We start from the raw sequence: 18,169 nt of genomic DNA on the forward strand, positions 1-18,169 counted from the left end.
TTTTTGGTGGTCAGGAATCAGTTTGAGTCATTCCATAAACAATTTCAAACCACCTGAACGCTTTTGATGGCGCTTGGTCAAAGAAATTAGAAGTGCTTGTAAAAAAAGCACTGCTAAAGAATTAATTCCACATTTTTATTTATGATTGACACAACATGCATAATCATCATATGTTTGGAGGGGAACTTACATGGTATTGGAACACCATCATTTAAGTTTTTTTTGTGAATGGTACGACGCCAGATGAAGAAAAATTGACACACTTCGTTTTGTGCGAGATGTTACGGTAAAAAAGAGCTCACGTCACGGTAATAGAACACTCGTGTCACAACAATTTTTACAGGACTTTAGAAAAGGACAAGAAAGTAAATGGGGTAGCAGTTAAAAAGGAAAAGAAAAGAAAATTAGAAAAAAGGCGTAGGTAGGGTTTAATGTTTATAGATTCGAGGTGGAGGTGGGGGTGGGGGTGGTGGTGGCCTGTGTGACTGTCGATTGTCTAACAAATGGCAGAGGCTTTCAGGCGGCTCCCTCTCTCTCTCCTCTCTCTCTCTCTCTCTTGGAGTCATTTGCGTTCCGAGCAGATGCAAAGAGAAAAGACGGTGAAGGGAAAAGAGAGTATCTTGTAGGATACGCAACAGAAGTTACAGAAGTGGTGGCCTGAATCCTGTGTCGAGACTGACACCTCACCATCTTCTTCCAACTCATTTATTATCTTACTCCACGTCGTCACGTGCCAGTTGCCTCCATCCAACTCCAATTTCGCTTTCCTTCCCTCCCCCCCATACTCTATTCCACAAACAAAAAAAATTATTGTAATAGTCTTTTAACTTTTACTCAATTAAAATAATAGTCTTTTAACTAAAAATTTATAACTATTAGTTCCTTAATTCTTCAAAACTGCATCTATGATCATTTCTTCATCTTTGTTAAAACTTCTATTAAAATGAGTTACGTGTCACACGCATGATGCTGAATCGAATGACAAATATGGAAAACCAAATCAGAAAAATTGTAGCAATGGTCTCTCAACTTTAACCCAATTGGAGAATGGGTCCCTTAACTTTAACCCAATTGGAGCAATGATCCTTCAACTTTAATCTAATTGTAGCAATAAAGCTTCTAACATAACTCATTTTAATGGAATTGCGACGAAGTTAACAAAAATGATTATATCTGCACTTTTTTATGAGTTAAGGATTTAAAATTGAGAAACTATTGTTACAGTTTTCCTCCACAAAACTACCCCAAACCCCAAAATTAAATGAAATTGTAAATAAAAATCCATGACTTTATCTTGTGAGGTACCATTATTTTTATTCATTTTGTATATCACTTACCAAGAAAAGGACGATATTCTTTCATATATTTTAGTATTTTTATTTCAGCTTACTTCTTTCAAATTTTTTGCTTTTATAGTCACAACAAAGTTATAACTTTTCTTGGAGTTTTCAAGCTAAATTATGATTTAGAGAAATACTAAATAAACTCTCTTAAAAGTAGAATTTTTTACCACCTCATGGTTTTTATACAATATTATATTTTATAATGTTGGCACACGAGTTAATGCTAAATTGTGAAGTGAATTTTGAAAGTCTCCTTAGCATTTTTCTACGATTCAATACAATGATATAGTTATATTAAAGGAATGAAGGAATAAATTGATTGCGAATTTGTCATACTTGAGATTCGAACCTAAGATCGCTTATTTATAAGGGGAAAGAAATACTATAAGGCCGTGATACTAACTGACAGACTAAATTATAGTTTAAGTTTATGTAGTTTGAAGGAAGTTCTCGAGTGATGATTTCGTCGTATCTCTGTTTCTAATTGTCTATTATTTTTCTTCTTATGATAGAAAGATTTTATGGTGTTCAGAAGTGATGTTTCAAAGTATTTTATACTCCTAAGATTTATAACCGCTTAAAATATTCGATACCTTGAAGCACTGTAATAAAATTGCCTTATGGCATTCATAAGATAATGTTAATAACAAGAATGAAGAAGTCAGTAGGTATTAGTTATTACATCATTCGATAATGCCTTAAATTCCACGAAACAGGGTTAGGAAAAACATGGTTGAATTTAAAATATATTATCTTCTGAAATTCAGAACTAAAAAATGTCAGCTATACAAAAAGGGCAAAAATAAACAACTGTTACTGCCGCACAGACCACATTCATACCAAAAATACCAAAATACAAGAAAATTAAAATAAAAAAAAACATTAATAATGGAAAAATTCATGAAAAAATTCAAGGATTGTAGAGCAAATTCCCACACTTGCATTTCCAACTCATTGGCTTATAATTTGTAATGTCATCTCCTCTGGAGTAAGCTACGTTATTTGGGGCAGTTTTGGAAAAAGAAACAGAGGAGCTGCTTCCATGGCTTCTGATTTCATTAACTTGAGGAGTAACTGGAACCTGAACCGCCACGCAACGCCCGCAAGCGCTGCACCTCCGCTCGCAGCTCGGCCGCACTGACCCTATTTGACGAGCGCTGACCGCCACCCCTGCTTTATTCTCCTGAAGAACTCTTGCCGGAGCAAACTCACTTGGTTTGCTGGAAATTGGTCTACCACCTGAGAAACGGAAAGTCAAAAAACCCAAAAATTAACTTACAAATTAAACAGAACCAATGTGTGTTTGCTTCTTGTTTCGAAGAAGTTGGTTTTTTCCTTAATATTTTCCCATAAATTTGAATAAAGGGATAGGATTTACTGACCTTCAGCCATGAAAATCAGATGGGTCGAGCTCGAAACCAAGAACAGGAGGATGGAAATGTAAATATTTCTATTTCTGTGGCAAAAGATGCAATTTTGAGAGCCGCCCATTTCTCAGAAGACGATGGAAATTATGATTATATGAACAAGCTTGACAGAAACAAGATCAGTTTATTTTTGCAGGGTGTGAAGGTTTCAGAATGTGAAAAGTAAAAAACCTTGATGGGAGGAGACAAGTGGGATACAATTAAAATATGAAAAAGTAGACAGAGAGCAGTTTCAGAAATTGAATGCCAGCTCCATCAGTCAGAACGATGACTCTGAAGATATATCTATACATGTATGTGTATGTGTGTGTGTATATATATGTATGTATGTATACGGTGGTAACGTGGAGGGCAGAGGAGCACAACGGCGAGATCAAAGCGAGAAGGGAAGGACCTCTGCCGCGACCTCGAGTGGTGGGCCTCCGAAAGACCAGGCAATTCGTACAACTTATGAATTATGATTCGAAAGCAAAACAGACACTTTATGAGCTTTGCATGCAGAAAAGAAAAAAAAAGGACCACGGAGTGCGAGGCCACTGTGTTCTGTATAAATAGCACCAAGATAGGGCCACATGAAAGATACTCATGTGTATGTATTTTGCGTCATTTTCGAGTTTAACTAATCGTCCGGTAATTTATTCGAGTTTTCTCTTTCTTCTTTGTAAGTTTCGTTATGTTGGCACTTCAACTAATGTGATATTTTAATCTAATTTAGTGCACATCTTGTCGTAATCTAATTTGATTATAAAAAAAACGAGAACTAAATTGAAGCTCTTTATTAGTTGGGTTCGGTTTGGTTTAAAGTAGAACTGATCTATGAAACCAAACTAATCCGAACCTAAACTATTCTACTTTGGTTCGACTGGTTCCATTCAGTTTTAGATCTTAGCCATTTTAAAGCAATAATTAAGAATCACATTGGTCCAGACCGTTTCAGTTCAACTTTTAAATCAAAGTTGACTCTTTCGAACACGGTTTATTCTTTCCAATTTATCATTGCAAAGGTCTTTTGCCCACCCCTAAAAAACTCGATTTGGAATGAACTTTGCGTCGTTTGACTAACATCTATAACGAATGAATTTATAAGGCTGGAAATCGAAAATCTAACAAAGACGAAATCGAAAATCTAAGTAACGTACGAGGACTACTAGTGCAATATAGCACATTGTTGATAATTTATATAAGGGTATTAATCACTTGGTTTTTTGTTTGTTTTAGGGATTGTGAGAGTCTGGGGTGCTCCATTTTAACATGCAAGAGCGCTTTGTTTGTTTCTTATTTCTTCAAAACAGTACATGCATGGACGTCGGATTCCATGGATATCCCTAGAAAGATATTATTCATGGATATCCCCAGAAAGCTACCATTCATGGGTGTGCATAGAGGAAAATGGATTTTGGGGATGGAGGCAGATTCTCTGCCCTCTTGCTTCCCGTGCCCTCCCATGCCTTTCTGTTTGTGTGGTCACGGTTAAATCATGTCAATATTTTATATTACTATTCTCTTTTGTTTTATTATCTCTATAAAAAAAACAATATAAAATGTTGACGTGGCTTAACCGTGACCACACAAAACAGGAGGACACCGGAGGGCACGGAAAGTGGGAGGATAGAGAATCTGCCTTTTTTGGGGACACTCGTCCTTGATCGAATCTAAGCCGTTGGATTGGGATTGGACTTGTACCTCGTGCGCAATGAGATTAGTTATTCATAAGTTCCCAAGCAACCGTGTATGGAAAAGAAGCCTGCGTCGTCAAATCAGACGATTGCTTGCTTTTAGCCAAAAATCTGAGGGACACGAGCTGGAGTTGGAAAACTCTGATTCGGATCGGACCCTTAAATTTTGACAAGAACTGGGGGATCCATACGTAAAAGTAAAACACCTTCAAAAGCTGTCATCTTTCGGGACTATCAATCAATGCATATTTTGCATTTCCACGTTTCCACCACATTTTTTGTATTTCATTTGCTTTATTTCACATCATGCATGAAATCAACTCGTATGAGAATGATGGGATTCATAGTAAGGTTAGATGGCGTCTGGTTTGATTCGATTTTACTATAAGTCGTAGCCAAAACAGTTAACCGTTAAATGATGTGTTTTGATTCATTTGGGGCAAATAGTAGGAGAAAATCAAGCTAAGTAGTTTGGTTCAAGTGGCTTGATGGTTTCGAGTGTTGAGCTTAGTTACAATATAGCACGTTTAAGTGCTAAATTAAATAGGATACTTTATATGTTATACAACAACAATTTGAGAAATATGTTTATCGCATGCTGATTATTTCACTTCATGCACACTTCTATCTTTTTTTACCTACTGAATTTGAACAAATGAAAGGAAAATTAAGGTTCAAAAATAATAGAAGTGTGCAGAAGGTAAAAAATGTGTAGTATTAATAAAGATATTGTTTGACCGTGCATGGTATTGTTTTCAAAGCATAACTTGCATGCACGTGCCTGGTTTCACAACCCTTTATTTTAAGATTCTTGATCTGTCCTTTAAGAGCAATGAGGTGACTAAATTTATAAACAAAATTTTGTAAACTAAATGATAAGGAAGTTAATGATATTACTCCAGCATTGGCAAACGTGCTCATTTTTTTTTGTTAGTGACTCATCATTTGGTTTACAAATTTTGTCTATAAAATTTAGTCTTCCTAGCATTATCCATTCATTAATATAATTTGACACATTAAACAGTGACTGTGTACAAATTTATTAATATGAGCCATCCTTGTTTTAACCATTTTTTAATTCAATTTATCTTCAATCTAATTCCTCTTATTTTAATTATTGTTACGTAAACGAGCCATTAATGTATATCCAATACAATGAGGCCTCACCTAAAATTTGTGTTGCGTATCTCTCCATAACAATAACATGCAAGAATACATTGAATAGTAACAAACTTTTAGTCACAGGTCAAGTCAAAAAGAAATTGTGGCAAATGCTCAAAAACTTGTGACCCAGTGAAAATTGGCAGCTTCCACAATCCAAAAGCATTTGAGAATTGAGAGTCTTTGCGTGTTGAGTGGGTGACCATATTGATTCACTTCTTCTGATAGCATAATTTGTATATCATCTGTACGACGCCACAGACAATAATAGTGATCCCGATTTATATAAGTTATTTTTCGTTCTCTGTCTGCACAGAAACTCTTACTCTCCTCTCATCTCGTGCATACTTCGAATTTATTATGAATATATGTTGCAGCCTAGCTAGTTCGTTTAAAACTCCAAACAAATCTCAGATCTCTGAATTGCATCAAACATAGATGTTGATCGCATGCATTACGTTACTTTCCAATGACATTACAAGAATTTTAATCTTATACCTCCCGTTGATCACGGTAGAGTTATTAATCACAGCAAGTTGGGAAAGGGTGTTTAATCCGTTGCAGTCCAAAAGAAAATTACTATTATTCTACTTAATTGTCTACAACTATTTATCTTAGTGAAAAACGCTTCAAAGCTCAAACTACAAAAAATCAATCATTTGTCAACTGTTAATATTGGATGCAATAATAGTCAACTACCTTACCATTTGAGTTTGAAAGAATTTTGTTTTCGTTCTCCAAAACTGTTATTTTGACTATGAAAAAGAAGTTTCGAGGAACTTTTTCCTTCTCTTTTCGGTCACAAGGAATTATTCATGAAACATATATGATAAAAGAAATATGTTATATGTATTCATCATCAACACTTTATAATGCAAATCCATACATTTGAAGGAACGTAACACAAATTGAAGGAATGTTATTAACAAGTGAAAAGAAAGTGCCAACTACAATCCACCAGACTTGTTGGTTTGCTTGTTCCTGCTACTTGGTAAGAACAAGCATTGGATTGGTCAAGTAACAGAAGGCTCTCTACAAAAGAATCCATGGACTCGTAATTCCGTCCCTCTCCAACTCCAGAATACCTAACTTGTTTGGTCTTAAAATCCACCATTACAAGTCTGATATCTTTTGTGCTTTTGAACACTTGTTCGCCGTTACTTATAAAACCAACATGGTAGACTGAAGAGACTGGCTTCGAGAGCGTCACGCTGTATGATTCAGTCCACGATTTCACCGCACCATACTGTTGCATCACCCATAACTTAAGATAACAATGAGTAATTACTCTTGATCTTGAGTAACGGCGCTGGAAAATCTTGATCAAGGCGAGGGAATCCTCGTGTACCGAAAGAACAAGCCTGTCTGTCGTTTTTCTCAAAGGTTTCGGTAACTCGATCTGGCTGAACGATTCAGTGGCCATATCAAACGACACAATGCCAAGTTCTTTGTAGTTTAGATTGCGGCATAGAAACCATTGCACGGCACCATTCAAAACAGACTTACGATGCACCGTTATATGCAGAAGATCGGAACCAGGAATAGAAACAGTAGGAGGAGAAGGACTAAGAGTCTTCCAGGAGCCCCTGGCTAAGGAGTAAACCTGGACGGCAAATGGGGTGTCCACGGCAGGACCAGTAGAAAGTTGGTGACTGAAAATTGTCAAAACTTTATAGTCATTGGTGCACGAATCGTAGCCAAACGCGTAAGTGGGTCTTATCCAATCATGCGTTGCAAGTCTCCACCAGATTGTAACCGAAACTTGAAGGAGTAATTTTTGAGTAAGTCGATTGGTAAGCCAGGGGAGTTATAATCTTGGAATTGGTTTCATTAATGTTGAAGGAAGAAGCAGACGCAGAAGCAGGTGCAGGTTTATCCCGGTACAACAAATAATCACCGATGGACCTTCTTATTAGATGGAGACGACCGACCTCATTATCGTCAGCCTTTTGATTTTGGTTGCAGCGAAGATGGTCGGCGATGGAGGGGCTTTGGATGAGATATCTCCATGACTTGCATACCACGCCACGCTTGATTAAAGATTTGACGGACGGTAACCACAACAGGATATTGCGTACGATTTCTTCAGGTAGATGTTGAAAGGCGTCGTCAGTGGTGGTGGTGGTGGTGATCCTGCGGTTCTCCTGGGTTTTAGAGGACCGATTATGATGATGACGACGACCATGATGGCTATGATGATGATGAGGAGGACGAGGAGCACTTGGAGCCTCCTCTACCGAGGAAGAGGACGACAACTTACTCTTTTTCAAGGGTGGTGGTGGCGGTGGCAGCGAATTGTTGTTGGTGGCGCTTTGAAGAGGAGAGATGGCCATGTTTGTATGCTTGTCTGGTTTTGCTAGAATTGAGAGTTGTCGAATGGTATCCCTATTCATATATACACATATAATACATACATACATATACACATATACACATATACATATATATATGTATGTATGTATGTATGTATTATATGTGTATATTCCCAGTCCGAAAAGGAAACAAACTTACAGAGTTGACTAGGAGAATCCTAAACCAAAACAATGTATTTAAATTTATACTGTAGGATTTCGGATTTCCTACGTGCGGTGCACGCATGCAACAAACATATGGAAACGAAACTACTAGACTTAATTTGGACAACCCTAGCAGGAAGAACAAAAAACTGATTCTGGCTACTTTTACTGATGTACAAAATGACCAACTAAATCTCATCTCTCTCTCAATTACAACATACTTATGAACAGCTTCGTACTCATTTCCCATCAACTAAACACTAACCGATGACATCATAGCACTTAATTTGTTCTCATTTCTGATAAATTAGAAGCACTTGAGTTCTATGAATGATGTTAATACAAGAAGATAGCTCGTAATGTCACATCCACATCGATCTTACCACCTGCCTCAGGAAGTTCACATTGCCTCTCTCCCTTTCCAGCCGCCTTTATGCATACTCCGTTGATGTCCAGATCCCGAGGCTTCAATTCCAAGTCTGAGATAAGATACCTATGGCTTGAAATCTTCACAACACACGCTCAAAGCACGGCCCAGAATCTTGATCCTTCACTTCTCTCTTCCGAAGCCAACGTTGCCGTAGGGCATGCAATTCCGCTGGCTTTGGGTTTGAGTTGAAAACAAATTGGTGTTGTGCGGAAGCTTCAAATATGAAACCAAAGCTAATACGGTAAAATATGACAAGACAAATAATCCAAAATAGACACAAGGATTTATACTGGTTCGGCGTAAGCCTACATCCAGTTTCGAGACGGCGAGGAAATTCCACTAATATCAAAAAGAGATTACAAATAGAGTTTTAACTCTCAAACCCAAATCCCACATACAACCAATAGCTCTCACTCAAACTAAGAAACAAATGGAGAAGAAGAAACACATATCAAAATCCTTCTCTCCCAAAAGCTACACAAGTAGCACCAACATCTTTGATTGAGTGATTACTAACAAAATGGGATTATTACAAATGATGTGAAGGAGCAGCTCATATTCAAATGGGAGAGCCGAATGCTCTCCCTGGTTTCTCTCATCTGCCGCTCCCCCCACATCCGAAAACAATGAGCTCTTCTCCCTATATACCAAAAAGAAAAGGCTCTCTTTCTTTTCTTTCTCCTAAAGCACAAGCACTTGTCAAGTTGCAAAAGAAAAAGCCGAAACATCCAATTCCATTTGCCTTTCAACAAAGGCTAAAACTCACGGGTGTTGATGACAACAAACACAATAATGAAAGGTGTTGTTGCTTTTCACTTTTCTCCCCAAAACAAGGAATGATGTCCACCTTTTTTCTTTTCCTTTGTTTACTAACCGAGAGTGGATGCCAAGTTGGCCATTAATTTGGCCACTATTCAACAATTGGCACATTTCACACAAGAAAATTGTCGACCATGTGTTGGATCACATCAGCCCCATCAGAGTATAGACAATCGTTTTGCACCTGTCCCACAAAAACACAATAAAAACCTTAATGCATGTCACATCGAGCTGCTTCTTTAATTACGTAGCTTCGAGGATGGAACAGCATGCATTGTGAAACGAATAAGAAAAAGAAGGACAATGGTTAATTTCTGTAGGCATTTGATTAATCTTTCCAGCTACATTACAAGAATTTTTTGTTAAACACAACGAATTTCAAGGAAAAACATCGACTTGCCTGAATGGTACCGTGCGCAAGGTATCTTTGTTTACTTCCTCTGAAGTTCACATCCACCCGTTCCCAGCTCATTTTGGTCAAGTTTCTGATCATTTCCTCTGTAATCGTGTCATGAAGTTAGTGAATAAATTGCCAAGGAGCTAAGAATTACGAGCTCATAAAATGGCAATCATGGGGTCGAATAAAAAAAATGAGTTATCAGATGAATGTGACAACTACAGATAGAAAATACCAACTAGTTCTATTCAAAACAAAACCATCCATATTGGATGCCTCCCACAACAGACACTTTTTCTCCCTCCAACCTTATAATTACTACTATTATCGTCAATTTATCATAGAACTACTAATCGGCTCACAAATATTAAAATTCAGAATTCCCAACGGTTTTCTTTCAATCTGTCTACAACTAGTGCATGTTCTATTCCTATATAATCCGTAGGGTCATGAAACTCTGAGTAAAAATTCCTTCATACTATAGCTGGAATAAGCTTCAGAGAGCAATGAACCACTGGGAATAAGTTTTTAGTCAATTAAGATACACAACTATCAAACCTTCGAAGTCAATTTTCTTGCGCCCACTGGCTATGGCTTCCAACGGTAATTCTTCTCGAGGACTTGGACTTTGAATTGTCTCCACATTTATAATATGTGGATAGTTTTCTTCTCTAGATAAATGTTTAAGCTGGTAGAAAAGTTCATGTTAAGATTAACTCCAGATACAAACAAAGCACCCATGAGTAGCTTCAGAAATACCTTTGGCAGCTCGTTCTTACGCCGTAGAGATGATGTACTCCATCCGACAAGGGCTATAAGAGTTGTTAAGTGCTTCGCATGAAAGATGGACATAGTAATAAACATATTCGCAAGTGTCAAATTCAAAGTTCGACTAACTCAAACTTTTACATACATTCAAAGACCAGAACGCCAAATTATCTTATCCCACATGTCTGCTTCAACAATGAAGATTAATAAATAATAAAAGTACAAATGTAACACAAACACACAAATATGAAAAGGATACAGTCAAAACGAACATTTGCATAGGCAACACGGCGCTTGAAAGACTGCAGTGCAGATCTGCAGAGACAAGAAGAGATATGATGGCAAGTTCTAGAATCATCAACGACAATAGCTGACCATATGTTACGCAAAAGAAGAAGATGTAATTCTCTATAAGGACTCACATGAATTTAAGATCTTCTGAATCATTGACCATCTGAAGAAGAAGGGGAGGTTTTCCATCCTTCTTATCAGTTAAAAACAGATGTTTTCCACTTCTACCTAGACACCATGAAGTACGAGCTGCTACTTTTTCAAGGGGTTTTACGCCACAAAACAGTGGAACCTGAAACATCAAACCAACACATAATCAAGAAGTACAGAAAATGGAACCTAACTTGTAGGCAGATCAAGCAAACATTCGCTTGTACTAATTCTCTTCTCATAAAATAAAATTAAAAAGCTTCAAATTTTCATGTATTGTTTAGATATGACAATTCAATTAATTACGCCCTCCCGAAAGTCTTGGTTGTTTAGAAAAAATGACGCAAATTTGGGGTGGTGAACCCCAATTGTTATTCATCCTCTTATGTTGGTACTTGTGTGAATAAATGCCGGATTCTTCATTCAACGAAAACAAACTCTCATGATTTTACAATGAAATGGCATAAAAAAAGTAGTACTTTGATGTCTAAATGGATGTTCTAATAAGCATACGATTATAAGTTCATAACGAACTTGATTCACCTGATTATGCCCTCTGGAACCAAGGTGCGGAGTGGCAGACGTTATAAAATTCACAGGCTCCAGTCCAGCAATTTTGCCTTCGACTTTGTGTTCCAGCAAAGGATCCTCAACTCCATTTCTCCTATATTCTCCATTTTCTTGAGATAGTTCTTCAGTGATGTCTCGTTCATAAAGCCTTCCAATGGCATACCTTGCAATAAGCCCGCCTAACGAATGACCAACAAACGAGATCTTCTGAACACTAGGGTGACGTTTTATCACAGAAATAACCTGAAAATCAAAACGATTATGATACCAATCAACTCAAACAATGCTTTCATACACGAACCCAGCCAACGAATACGAAATCAAAACCCATGATTCTAATTTAAATGGAAAATGATAAACAAGTAGGTTCCCAACTGAACAAATCGAAGAAAAGAACTAACCCACCTCTTCTGCTAATCTCTCTCCCATTACATCAACACCATCAAAGGTCAACATTGAGTAATTGCATTCACTACCTGCATTGCAAATTCATTTCATTACTTGGAAATTTAATTGGTGCACTGCCCTCTAATTTCATGATTTACCAATAGACTACTTTGAAAATAATTGCTAAAGCAACCAACTTTTACAAGAAAAGGACTCACAGTGAGCAATAACATCTTCCGGGTATCTCTTCAGAAACTGCTTCGCTGCATATTTCCAATTCTCAGCACTGCACCAAAAATGCACAAAATCAGCTCAACCCTCAACTAACCCACATTCATTTTTTTTAATCTTTCGATATAAGCGATATTCTAAACTACTCTAATACACAAGAACGGAGATGAGAACTCGAGTGCAAGGCCCCTGGGCCCACCGCCCTCGCCAACTGGCCTAACCCACATACAAATTAATCAAACAGACTTAGAAAACAGAGGACAATTTCCACTGACCTGCCTATGAGACCGTTCACCAAAATAATCAAATGGGTCGGGCTCATTTTTCCACCCGTTGCATCCTCCACCTCCATATCGAAACCCCCTTTCGTATCCCTTTCGGGTTTCGAGCTGAAGCACCGAAATTTCGGCATGTGAAAAAACGTTTCTTTTTTCCCGCTCGTCGTCATCGTCCCCTTACTTTTGCTCCTTTTCTTTTTCCCCGCGTTTTTCTTGCCGCCTCTGTGTTTGATCACCCTCGACGGCTCCTCCGTCAGTATGACCCCATCGCCCCCGATCTCCACCTCCACTGCCTCCATGCTCTGCAAATCCGCAGAATCTTCGGTCAATGCGAGAGGTTTGAATATTGCGAAAACAAAAATATCGCAATATGAAATGTGGGTTTTTGCGAATCTTGGCTATCGATTCGTGACTTTGACTGCGGGTAAATGGGTATGGGTCCGCACCGCGAACTGGAGCTGCCATTGCTGACGGGGTTGGTGGTTAACGAGAAGCTTCGGTTCTGGATGGAAGCTAGCGACTTTGACAGTTTGACAGTTAATTCTCCTGCACGTGTTATATCTTTTGAAAAACTTACTCTATTTATTTTGTATTATTTTATCTATTTTTGTTTTCGTTTTAGAGTTATTTTTAGATAAATATCTTTAATATTATTAATTTTTACTGAATAAACAAATATTTTAACACATTTTAATAAAAAAAAATAACTAAAATGACTAATATTGCAAACTTTGTAAACACACTAAATAAAATAAAAAAATTGTTATCGATACTTTAAAAATCTCATTTTGCACTCCAAATTTATATAATTAGAAAGAAAAATACACTTATGAGGAGTATAAAATAAAATTTTTGAAGTGTTAATAACAGTTCCCATAAAAAATTTCAAGTATAAACACTATGACCAAAAAGTTTTAACCCTTCGTTTTCTTGCATCTTAATTGGCAATTGCCATGATTCTTTAGAACGATTTTAGATTAATTATGCAATAAAAACTTAATAAAAACATTTTTTTTTTGCTCACTTAACGATAGGACATAAATCATGGTGCTTTGGTTTGTACCTTCGAGAGAGAATATTTTGTCTATGTATAATTTTAATAATGTTACCGATTCATTTAAATGTTTGTCATATGACGTTACTGATTACATGAGAGTATCTCTCATTTAAAAGTAATTTTTGTATAAGTTCGTTGGATGTGCCATTTTTTCATGAGTGAGAGTGATGAGATATGTATTAGCTCGATTTTATGTGTGTAGCAGTACAAATATGTGGTTGGTTTGTCTGTCATATTTCATTTTGATTAATTAGATGAAAGAAAATGGAATTGATGGTTTTGACTTGAAATTGGTATTATAAATAATACCAACCATTTTCCTTAATTGGGGCCTCGGGTCTCACAAGTACCCGGGCTTTCTTGTCGTCCTTGATCCAAAAGCCCAGCAAGCGAGGAAGCCCAAGAAAACAAACAAGTGCAGAAAAAAAACAGGGTTCACCCAAACGTTTAAGGAGATGAAGAATCGGTGGTGGAGGTTGGGGAATTTGAAACTTGTCATCGAAACAAAACTCCATGAAGATTTTTTGTATGGACTCAATTGCTCCGCTGCCCCTTTCGGTGCTGAAGGACAATGGGTTTTGGTTTTAGGCTCAACCTCCTCAAGTCTGGCTTTCCACTTCATCACTCTCACTGGCAAGCTGCTGGTTCTCCTTCCAAGCTCTCTTTTACTTCTGGTGAGTTTGTTTTGATTGGCTTTTTTCCCCAGTTGATTTCCTGCTTCTGCTTCGGAAAAAAGAATGTTTCTTTTGCTTTTAACTTTCATGTTTGGGTTGGGTTTTTGTTTGAACTACTATCCTGCATTGCATATTTGCATATGCTTTTTGTAATCTGATACACATTGAATTTTGTTCTTAAGTAAAACCCTAAAAGAATCATGCTGCCAAAGTGAATTTTTGAGATGATCAAAATGCATGTTTAAGAATTGGGACTGGAAGTTTTCAATCAATGGCAGACGGGGTTAGACGAGTTGGCTAGGGTAGTGTGCCTGTTCCGTTGCACCCAAGTTCAAATCCTCCCCATAAAGTAGAGTAGTTTGGAATAACGTATTGTCAACAAAAATAAAAAATTCAATCTTTGCGATGTTGAAGTTCCATCTGCCATAAGTAATGCACATTGATATTTGCTGTCAATTTTTGTTATATTTATGATATTCGATATAAAATGATGATACAGTTAGAGGCAGGGAGGGCTCTTTCAACTCGGCAAGGCTGTTATTCCTGTCCATTATTTCTGAGGAAGGCGGGATTTCCGGTAAAGATACTCTGAAGGTGTACTCTTGTTCATCTGCTTCACCGCAGATCTTAGAGGATGGCGTCTCTGAAATGGAACAGGTGAATGTTTGCCCTTATTGAATTGTTGCTTAAAAGCGTCACAATTTTATTCGCACTACGTTTTCTTTGTTTTTTTAGTTCATGAAAACCTTAACATGACTTTTTTCCTCTCAGATAAGCTTTAGGAGTAGTTCGTCCAACACGACTGGGAATAACCAGATGCCTGTTGCAGACGGAAACTTTAGACCTGTTAATGCCTTAGAATCTTGCAGTGCAGCTCATTTTAGTTTGTTACTGAAAAATCTTGATGCTCTGGAGGAGACTTTTGCTAATTCAGATGTGTTAAAGTTGGAAAAAGAGATACTTTTACAATTAGGAAGGCTTGGAGCTCTACAGTTATTTGATGCCTGTCTGTCAAGAACTCTTACATCCTCAAGCTTTTTTGATTTGTCTGACATACCTACTGTACAGATTGAAGGGCATAAGATGGATAAGAAAGTAGATAACGATAGAGGCAAGATTATTGTACGTTCTGGGAAAAAGAAGGAAAGAAGATCAAGAAAAAGAGCATTAGATAATGTCAGAGTTTCTTCTGACTCATTGCCTCCTAAATCAACTTGGGAAGGTTCCAAACATCCTACAGCTTCATCAGCGAAAAGAGCATCAAAGTATCGAAAGTGTAGACTTACAATAGCTAAAAATGAGGGAGAAATGTCAACCGGGGTTAAGGTTGCACTTATCTTCAAATATATAGATTAACACGAAACTTTGATTCCTTCCTTGAAGGATGTCTTTACCAGCTATACTTTTGTTTCATAACAGGTGATCGCCAATTTGGAGAGAATTAAAGCAACTTTGGAAAAGGAAACTGGCACAGTAGCTACCTTAAGTTGTTGGGCGGAAGCAGCAGGAGTTCGCGAGAAGGTGCTGTTACAAAAATTGCATTTTGGTTGGTACTGCCAGGATGAGCTTATAAGGAGCACTCGTTCTTTAGTTCTATACCTTGCTAGAAGCTATAGAGGGCTAGGAGTAGCCATGGATGATTTACTGCAGGTTTGTGAAATCTAAGTAAACTTTTTGTGATATAATTTAGATGCGATTATGTTCGAGACAGTTCGTTGTTGATCACTGAAAACCAGTTTTCATCAGATGTCAAAACTCAGCGCATAAATTCTAATTTTTTTTCTTGACACTCTTACTACTATGCTTATTTACTCTCAATTTATTAGTCTATCTCTTGAGTTACCCCTATTTCACAGGCTGGAAACCAGGGTCTCCTGCAAGGTGCAGAAAGGTATGATCACTCGAGGGGTTACCGATTCTCAACCTATGTCCGATACTGGATAAAGAAATCAATGTCAAGATTGGTGGCACGGCATGCTAGGGAAATCCAAATTCCTGTATGTTCCTCCCTTCTTTGAAAAACTCAATACAATATTGTCTCGGTGAGTGACGGTGTTTACTCCTTGAGTTGTTTTTGTTTTAGTTCACGCTAAGCAAGGCAATAAATCAGATACAGAAAGCTTGCAAAGCCACTTACAACAGCCACATGAGATACCCAGACGATGATGAAATCGCAAAGATTACAGGTCTTTCGTTGGTGAGAATCAGATCAGCTAGCACATGTCTGAGAGTTGTGGGTTCGGTAAATGACAAGATGTGGGACAACTCTCCTGGGACTTTTATGGTAATGATCTAACTAATCCTTTCCATCTCTCTCTTTCCTTCCCATTTTAAACTCACATTTCTTTTTTTCTAAGACTTAGTTGGGCGAATAGTAATTGAAAGAGCGAAATGAAGATCATTGTCGTTAGACTCATGTTGTAGTTTGTACACTTCAGTTATCTTATTCCTTACATGTCAGCGACCGAAGCTTCTATAGTTTGGGAAGCTAACCTTGTAAAATATGCAAAATCCTGCGGACCTGCAATAAATTGGAAGATTTTGTTGAAAGTAGTGGGGTTATTTTGTAACTATAAAACCTGTTCTGTGTTAATGATTCAGGAATTTACACCGGACACATCAATAAAAAGCCCTGAAGAAACTGTCACGAGACAGCACATGAAAAAAGACATCCATGATCTGCTGAAATGCTTGGCCTCGAAGGAGAGGCAAGTGTTGGTGCTGCGATATGGGTTAAACAACTACGACCCCAAGTCACTTGAGGAGATTGGAAAGCTTTTCGATGTGAGCAAGGAGTGGATACGGAAGATAGAAAAGAAAGCTCTCACAAAGCTAAAGGACGATGAAACACACAGAAGTTTAAGCCATTACTTGAAAAACTAGTAGATTCAGAGTAATACAAAAAAGAGCAAGTCATTCTGAGCTTCTCTATCAGAAGTAGTAGGCCGGGAGAATTAATCATCATACACTGACAACCATAGCTTCTTTCTGATAAAGATTAACGTATACACAAAATCATGGGTGACCTTCGGTTTGTTCCCTGCCAAAATTTCAGCTCAACTCTACCGTGGGAATTTTTCGGTTCTCTCATGTAAAGATTGTAACGTTGTATTGTATGCTTAGCATTCTTTCATTTTCGTTGGTGCGATTGTATAGGATAGAGGTGGGCGTATGCTGCTTCTTGCATATTTGTCTCCGGTACATATAAATGATATGAACTACTGTTTATACACGAGTCTTGCGGTTAAACTCCGTGAATCAGGCTTACTTGCTGAATGCTAAATTGATATTTGTGTGCATCTTCTCCCTCCAGATCTTTTGTGTTTTGTCTCTCAACTATGTCAGCTCACCCTCCACGCAATGAGGCTTACGTAGCCGTTTGAAGGCCGTGATTACAAAGTAGCTTGATTTTTTGGATAAGGATGTTGTGTGCCATGGAAACTACAAAGCTTGGACTTGTTTACCTCATACCTTCAACTCCCATGACCGGTTTTCTGTCACTTAAATATGAAAACAGTGCTTAACACACGCAGAAAATCAGGTTCTCAAAAAACATAAACGCATAATTTTAGAGTACACCAACGTATGGCAGAATTTAATGGGCGGCGTACATTGTTGTATAATAGGATGACTCGTTAAGATATTTTTCTTGCAAAGCCCATCCTTAGAGATGTCCCTTTTCCCTCTTTGATATTTTCTCTACACCACTCGCTTCAGGAGATGCCACTCTTCTCTCTTTTTGGTATATACCTTTTGGAGGAGGATTCTCCTCACTACCACCACTAACTCTATCACTCACTTATCATAAAAAAAAACTACTAGGATGCAGATATAACACAAAAATGTTTAGTTGTAGAGTTGATTCTGGCAGCTAAAGAAGAAGAATTTCCTCCTCCCATACGTCTAATAAATTTGACCTCAAAACCCTATGCATAAATAATTAGCCCTAAAGATCCAATTAAAATGGCACAAAGGGTGGAATGCACCCTAAGCA

General features: G+C 37.6%; 3 protein-coding genes across 3 annotated transcripts; 1 reads left to right on the plus strand and 2 right to left on the minus strand.

The window, feature by feature from the left end:
- Nucleotides 1-2,127: 2,127 nt before the first annotated feature.
- On the minus strand, nt 2,128-2,834 carry LOC137731178 (EPIDERMAL PATTERNING FACTOR-like protein 2). The gene is made up of 2 exons (XM_068470286.1): nt 2,726-2,834; nt 2,128-2,582 (listed from the first exon to the last, which is right to left on the minus strand). Exons 1-2 carry the CDS (start codon nt 2,832-2,834, stop codon nt 2,254-2,256), a joined length of 438 nt encoding a protein of 145 aa, XP_068326387.1. The 3' UTR covers nt 2,128-2,253.
- A 6,638-nt stretch (nt 2,835-9,472) lies between these two features.
- On the minus strand, nt 9,473-12,786 carry LOC137715272 (putative lipase C4A8.10). The gene is made up of 10 exons (XM_068454540.1): nt 12,442-12,786; nt 12,154-12,221; nt 11,954-12,024; nt 11,522-11,791; nt 10,960-11,120; nt 10,797-10,852; nt 10,529-10,581; nt 10,328-10,457; nt 9,773-9,870; nt 9,473-9,556 (listed from the first exon to the last, which is right to left on the minus strand). Exons 1-10 carry the CDS (start codon nt 12,741-12,743, stop codon nt 9,485-9,487), a joined length of 1,281 nt encoding a protein of 426 aa, XP_068310641.1. The 5' UTR covers nt 12,744-12,786; the 3' UTR covers nt 9,473-9,484.
- A 1,183-nt stretch (nt 12,787-13,969) lies between these two features.
- LOC137715880 (RNA polymerase sigma factor sigC-like) lies at nt 13,970-17,433 on the plus strand. Its single transcript, XM_068455240.1, has 7 exons — nt 13,970-14,175; nt 14,675-14,832; nt 14,947-15,501; nt 15,595-15,825; nt 16,032-16,172; nt 16,259-16,459; nt 16,777-17,433. Exons 1-7 carry the CDS (start codon nt 14,073-14,075, stop codon nt 17,056-17,058), a joined length of 1,671 nt encoding a protein of 556 aa, XP_068311341.1. The 5' UTR covers nt 13,970-14,072; the 3' UTR covers nt 17,059-17,433.
- The last annotated feature ends 736 nt before the right edge of the window (nt 17,434-18,169 follow it).

Source organism: Pyrus communis, chromosome 1, assembly GCF_963583255.1.
Source record: "Pyrus communis chromosome 1, drPyrComm1.1, whole genome shotgun sequence".
In the NCBI taxonomy this organism is placed as follows: domain Eukaryota; kingdom Viridiplantae; phylum Streptophyta; class Magnoliopsida; order Rosales; family Rosaceae; genus Pyrus; species Pyrus communis.